Below are 7,477 nucleotides of genomic sequence, written 5' to 3' on the forward strand. Positions count from 1 at the left end.
TTATTTTTGATTGTGACTACATAGAGGATTGTTTTATAAATTTCTGATTTGCTATCCACTTAGATACTACATGTACACACTCATGGAATCCACTAACTTAAATTAAACTTTTTTGAGCTAGTTGTATTACTTTTGATCACCAGTTGATTAATTAAGGTAGAAAAGTTCTTTCTGTATTATGGTTCCTTCTTGACACTTCTACCGATTCTCAATCCTTCCATATCCTTCCCTTTTCTTTTGGCTTGATAAAGTTAATTGGTCTCCTCCGACTAGCGATCATATGCTTGTTGATAGAAAGAAGATCACTTGACTCTATGGATATCTTCAACACACAATGGTGGATCTAACTATCATGGGACTTGTCCATGGCTTCCCCTTGGAAAACCCTAGAGGAGAGCCCATTAGCCCCTTGCTAATTAAACGTCATGAGAGGTGAGAATGTCTCTTCATCTCTTCATGGTATTTTGGACTTGGTTCAACTAGGAAGCAATTGTACAAACCAAATATATTTGTGAGAGAGAAGCAAATCCTTCTATACAAATCCTCTATATACTTCCAACTAAAATTTCAGCAAGTCAATTTCATGACCATCATTAAGCACACATTAAGGCAGATTGACATTTCTTCATAGAATAAGTGAAGAAGGAATTATTTGTATCACAAACGTATTCCTAACAATGCAAAGACCAAATAGCTACTATACTTTACCGAGAGGCTTAGCGTGTGCGTCCTAATTGACCTTCAATGAACCCAATTTTGATATATGCTTGTTTTGGTGATTCAAAAATGATTTTTTTAAAAAAATACAATATCAATCCACAAAACGCAACTTTTGCAAATGAAAACAAGAGTTGCTTTCAAGAAATTGGACTTGTTAATTATAACAAGTCTATTTTCCATCCATATGGAAGTATATAGAACTATACTTTGACGCAACCCATGAAATTGTAGACTATAAGGAACAATGTTATTGAAGGGCCCAATAACAATAAAAAGAATTAAAAGTTTAAGTATCTATTAGAAGTCTATATCCAACATATTTGGAAGGCCCAAAAAAAGTCATGAATTGCACATGGATGAAGTAAAGAGGCCTAATTCTCACCTACTCAACATCAAATGGGTACATGAAGAGCCCAACTAGAAAGGAAGACATGAATAGCAACTAGGAATGCAATTTTGGACTAATTTAGGGAACAAGAAAATGCATCTATAACTCCTCTTCTGGCAATTTGCGCATCAGATTCAAGGCCCTTGTATGCATACATGATGGGGTTGTTTACTGCTATGATATTTAAATACATGAATGAATTACTGGTTTGTTCCATATAAAACGACTATGCGATGCTCACATGCAGCCAACGGCTAGTTGAGTAAAAGAGAATAATGGTGTTTCTGTTATAAGGAAATTAAACAAAAAAGTGTTACAATAATGGTACTCCTGGTACATATCACATGTCAAACACTTCAATGATCATCAGCAAAAGACTCTTCACTACTGTATTTTGGACTTGATCTTAGGACAAGAAGCAACCGCACTGCACAAACCAAATATATCCATGTCAGGGGCCAAAAAACAATTGATGAAATGCTCCCAGCCTAAATCACAACAAATTCATAACAAGGCCGTCACAAAGTCCCTCAATTAGTGTGGATGGAAAATATTTGCTCAAAACTTGAGTTCACTTTACTGAGTGATTAAATTCCTACCTCTAACCTCTAACTCAATTACTGGGTGAAAGCTTCACATTAATAATTCCGGGAACAAACTAAAACATTAGGGAAACATTATTATTCTTAATAGGTAGATGCCAAAAGATCTGCCCAAGCCACACAAATTGAGTAACAAACAAGCATTCAAGGAAGTTGATAACAATGCATTACTGGACTGGGAAGAGAGAAAAAAAGAAAAGGAGAGGCATTAAACAGTCTATTAAGGTAAGGATAAGGAGCAAAAAAACAAAGATATATTTTGAAACTTTCTTCATGGTAATAAAAGCTGAGGAAAAAAATAAAAGGGATAATAAAATTTTTAATCTGTCAAATTTGTCTCTGTTATTTAGTTTTTTAAGTTTAATTTTGATTTATTTATTCTTTTATATTTTCTTAAATTATCATTTTATTGGTTTCTTATGTTTTAAAACACAAATTTATTATGTCAAAACATTAATCAAGTCCAAGAACAAGGCTCAACCCAACAGACTTAAGTCCAAGATAATAACACATGGACCAAAGGGCTCAGCCCACTAGAACTAAGAATCCATCTGATTGTATTCAATTGTCATTGTTCATTATCATTGTACACGTGGCCTCTGTTTAAGCTCTGAAAAACTTCTCTATGTAAGGAATAATAAACCTTGGGTTCTGTGAATACTATATTACACTTTACTTCTTGGTGTTTTCTTATCTCAAATTAATGTAATATATAAAGTATTTTAATAACTTGATATGCATATGTAACTAAATAAAAATAAGTTAAATTTTAAATTAGTTTAATTTTTATTAATCTAGTCCCTTAAACAACATTTAGTTCATTTATTTTTTAAAATTTCTGAGTCTTTTTTACCTATCTAAATAATTACATTTTTTTAATTTTTTATTCATGTTAGGAGAGTTTTACATTGTTACCTCCTATTTACACAATAAAGACCAATAAATTTAATTTTGTTATTCATGTTAGAAAAATTTGGTGATTCAGAAAATATTATCCTCACAAATAAAATGTAAATACAAGATCAATCAATAAATAGAAAAATAAAACAAAGTAGATAGCAAAAGTACACTCTCATAAAAAAATTTACATCTATCTCCAACATATATATATATATATATATCTTTGTGCGTGTATGTTGTTTTGTATATATTGTCGGTATAATTTACAATAGTTATTATCCATGTTAGAGTACTATGCTGTATAAAAACTATGTAGAGAAATAATAAATAACACACACACACATATTAAAGAATTGTTCAAAAAAAAAAAGGACTCTGAGTAAAAGGGCATACTTATTTTTTCAATAAGATGTAAATATTGAAATAATAAATACAATATTGTAAAAAATTTACCACTTTCATTTAGTATATCTAAGCACAGAAGAAATATCTAATTAATTTTTTTATATCAAGAGTGATTTTAAGATAGTAGTGAAGGTGAGCTTATAAATAAAAAGCAAAGAAGGGAGAGATACTTGTAAAGATATATGAAAGAAACTGTACGTGTGGGTGGTGATGCTTTTGTTTGCTTGTGTATAAATTTTAGTTGCAAGGGGTGACAGGTGAAGTCGTCATGAGATTTGTTGGAGGGAGTCGCTCTTCATCCGAGTCTGACTGTGAGTTATATGTCACGTGCACTCCACATGCTTTCATTGGAACTGTCTCTACCTCTCCATGATCAAAATCAACGTAATAGTCCGCAGAGAATTCACATGAAATCTTGGCAACATCACCTGCTCCAGCACCAAACGAATCCCTTTCCAATTCCATGTGCCATATGCAAACACAATCCGAATTCATTTTAAGGAGGGAGGAAGCAAAAAATGAACTGCGGAATTTGTTGTCATCATCATAAGAGAAATCACAGTAGATCGTCAACATTTTAGGTGAGCAAAGATGAGAAGGAACAATGCAGCAACACAATATGATGGGTGATCGTTTGAGATTGCAGATGACTTCCATAGCATTGGAAGCCTCTATCTGATGTTTATATTCCATCCATTTTGGAACTCTGCTTTCGGGGTAACAAGCCCAAACAAAACGAAGCTTCTTATCCTCACAGGCTGAAGTCAAAGAGAAATGAGTTAGTTTCTCAATGAAGCGAAGAGAACACTCATCCAACTTTATACAATCATCGAAATGAAATTGACACTGATTTTGAACTAGAGAATCAGAGAATACAATCTCTAATGAAGTGCATCCTCCAGCATATAATACTTTAAGGAAGGGAGGAAGTCCAAGTATAGACTTAAGCCTCTCGCAGTCTTTCAAGATCATGATTTTCAAGCTTGTTAAGGCCTTGATATTGTCAGGGATTTCCAGCAAGTAACTGCATCTTTCCAAACTTAGGTCTTTTAAATTACGCCAAGCATCAAAAAGAGAGCGCAGCTCTGTTGTGTGGATCACCTGTTGGAAATTCAAAATTCTAAATTTCTCAAGATTTGTCAAGCCACATAGCTCACTTATCGGAAGACTCCTTAATCTTTCACCCTTATAAATCACAAGGATTTTGAGCTCCGTGAAACCTCCCATTGGCAGCAAATGCAATATTTCAACTTCAGTCTCACTGAAATACAAACTCCCCAATTTCTTTGATGACAAACTGAATTTCCGGAGGCTCTTACAAAAGCCAAAATCAAGGTAAGAGAGAGATTCTAAATGAGTCTCACTTTCAAGACTTTCTAATTCCCGACAAAAACAAACATTCAATCTAACAAGAGATTGGAGAGATAAAATAGATGGATGAATACTATGTAGACTTTCACACATCCAGAGATTGACTTCTTCAAGATTATATGCCATAGAGAAATTAGGCAGCTCAACCAATTGTTTACACCTAAACAAATTTAATGTCTTTAGATTCACAAGATCCTGTGACAATGGAAATGGAAAAGTTTTTCACATAAAAGCCTAATAATTTAATTAAATTGAAGAGAGAGAGAGAGATACACATATTAATTAGTGTGTGTGTATAAATACCTGCACTCCATCCCAAAGCTCTTTAATATTGCTGTCTGTCATATGAAGTACAACAAGGTTCTTACCATTAAAGCCCAACGGCAAAGACTTCAGTGGATATTGTTCCCAATAAAAATACCTTAATTTCTTTGGAAAAGAGCCCAGACCAAAAGGAAGCTCTATATGATGATATGTCTTGTGCTCAATCATCCGTGGTTTAGGGTGAAAAATTTTGAGAAATCTTAAATTTTTCATCTTTGCAAAGGTGTCTGGGTCCAATTGTAAATGTTTGATTTGATCCAAATCCAATATGATGCCTTCAATTTTATTAGTTCCCTGAACAAAAAACAAAATAAATATAATATTAGTTTTTATAAAAATTGTTCTAGAAAAATAAAAAAAATGATATAAATTTCACTTACCATGTTACTTTCTAATACATTATAAATTTCATCTGTATCTTTTAATCGGCTACGTAATGCAGGATCTTTAATACATTCCGCACGAACTATTTGCTTAGCCATTTCTCGTATCAAATCATGCATTTCAGTACTTTTACCATTCAGCCAACCTGGTTTTATGAGAGATTTATCCATGAGATTTTGTATTCCACTAACTGCTTTAAAACCACAAGCTTCTAGCACATGAATAACTCTATCTTTTTCTTCTCCAATGAAAAAAAATGCAATGTCTAAAAATATTTCCTTATCCATGTCATCTAATCCATCATAACTAACTTTCAATATATTTTGAATTTCTGGATGGGGACACTTTCTAAGTTTCTCAAGCTCACTCTCCCAGTATGCCTTATCTCTAGAATGAAAATGGGAACCCAAAACTTCTAAAGCTAGAGGAATGCCTTTAGCATAGGCAACTGTCATTTCTGATAGCCTTTCATATCCCACATTAGGGTGAGTTTGCTTGAAGGCATGTAAACTAAAAAGTTTTAGTGATTCTTCAAAATTCAACTCCTTGACTTCATGTATATATTCATCATGAATCCCTCCAATCCTAAAAACATGCTTGTCTCTACTTGTTACAATTACTCTGCTGCCACGCCCCAAGCAAAGTTGTTGTCCAGCTAGATCTTTTAATTGCTTTGAATTGGATACATCATCAAGCACAATCAAGACTCTTTTTCGTGATAGCCTTCTCCTTGCATAATTCATATCTATGGGGAGACCTGCATCTTGGTCTAATAGCTTAGAAAGAAGCTTTTGACGCAAATGACTCAAACCATTGCTCTTCGTTGATTCCTCTCTCACATTTTCTATGAAGCAATAGCTTTCAAATTGAGAAGAGAATTTGTCAAATGTAGCTCGAGCCAGGGTTGTTTTGCCTATCCCACCAACACCCCAAATACCAAGAAGTAGAACTTCCTGTGACGTAATTTTCATTAATGATTCAACAATGGCGAGATTTTGATCCAATCCAACTAGATGGGATTGTGGCGCAACCGGGTTGTTATCTTCCAATTTTTTTAGGACATCTTGGAGTATTGCATCAATGAGCTGTGATTCGTTTCTAGCATATTAAAAATAAAAGAAAATAAAATTATTACGAGCTACTCATTATATAAGAATAATAAATGCATAGACATAATTTGGTATTACCATATTCTAAATCATTTTGGGGGTAACTAAGAAAGGGCTTTAGAAACTCTATAAAATGATGTATTGAATAACTAAAACTTACTGAAAATTTGATGAATGATAACCAGATAAGTCTGCGGTTTTCTTCAAGACAGATCTCCAATTTTTCAACTCGTTTGAGTTATCCTTGAACTTCAGTTCAAGATGTGCAAATGCATCTGCATAAGTTCGTTTTTGACGCCTGACATCTGAAGGATCTACACAATAGAAAACTGGTAACACAATTTGTCCGCTTGCTTCCTTACATTCCATGATTTTGACAAGCTCTTGCAAGCACCACTTTGAAGAAGCATAATCTTTGGAGAATATGACCAACGCAATCATTGATCCTTCTATGGCTTCGTCAAGTGCAGACGATATTTGATCTCCTCTCTCCAGCCTGTCATCCACATAGACGTCTACCTGCTTTCGACGCAGCTCCTTTGTTAAATGGCTGAGGAAACCAGATCTGATGTCTGAACCTCGAAAGCTGATGAAAACATCATATTTCACTCGGGAAGAAGAAGCAGAAGCAAACACAGCCATTGCTGAGGCACCAAAAACAAAAAAACAAAGTTTTATAGGTTGTTGATTTTAAAAAGACACAGAAAGAAAAGCGTTCAAGTTGTTAGGGAAGGAGGGAGAAAGATCAGAAGAATACCTTGGTGGGAGTAACTAAATCAAATCAAAGGTTGAAGTCTTGAAGTTGATTGGGCGAATTTGCTTATCCTGCGAATTAGATCGACACAACAGAAAAATGAGTCTGAGTATATTGAGCCTTTGTTCAAATTGAAGTTAACAAGGAAATTTCCAGGAAGTAGACAAATGAGTCAATGAGCCTTGACTGGTGAGGCATTGTTTTTATTGAAAGATAAAACTGTCGGTGGAAATTTCTTGTTTAAAATAAGAAGAAATTTCCAAGAAATAATGAAAAACTTTGGTCCCCAGCTCTTTTTGACTACAAGTCAACAGCCCTTTCTCTTTTGAGTTTTTCTTGTTTAAAGTAATTAAAAACTTTTAGAAAGTCTTGAAAATAAATTAATTAAAGAAGAAAGTGAGTAGCAATTTCAAAGAAATATGAAAATTTATCTTTTCCTGATTCTTTTTGACTCTGTCAAAATGTGTTTTTTTCTGTTTTTTTTTTTTTGGGTCCGTTTTCTGGTTTTCAGACACGGTTT

The 7,477-nt window shown here is 33.7% G+C and overlaps 1 protein-coding gene across 1 annotated transcript; it reads right to left on the reverse strand.

Annotated features, from left to right (window-relative positions):
- Positions 1-1,479: 1,479 nt before the first annotated feature.
- On the reverse strand, positions 1,480-7,107 carry LOC129300479 (disease resistance protein RPV1-like). Its single transcript, XM_054939055.1, has 6 exons — positions 6,961-7,107; positions 6,364-6,847; positions 5,091-6,192; positions 4,690-5,004; positions 3,214-4,581; positions 1,480-1,535 (listed from the first exon to the last, which is right to left on the reverse strand). Exons 2-5 carry the CDS (start codon positions 6,843-6,845, stop codon positions 3,253-3,255), a joined length of 3,228 nt encoding a protein of 1,075 aa, XP_054795030.1. The 5' UTR covers positions 6,846-6,847; positions 6,961-7,107; the 3' UTR covers positions 1,480-1,535; positions 3,214-3,252.
- Positions 7,108-7,477: the final 370 nt, after the last annotated feature.

This window comes from Prosopis cineraria, unplaced genomic scaffold (assembly GCF_029017545.1).
Source record: "Prosopis cineraria cultivar Desert tree isolate PC_DT_omini unplaced genomic scaffold, ASM2901754v1 PC1612, whole genome shotgun sequence".
NCBI classification, from domain to species: domain Eukaryota; kingdom Viridiplantae; phylum Streptophyta; class Magnoliopsida; order Fabales; family Fabaceae; genus Prosopis; species Prosopis cineraria.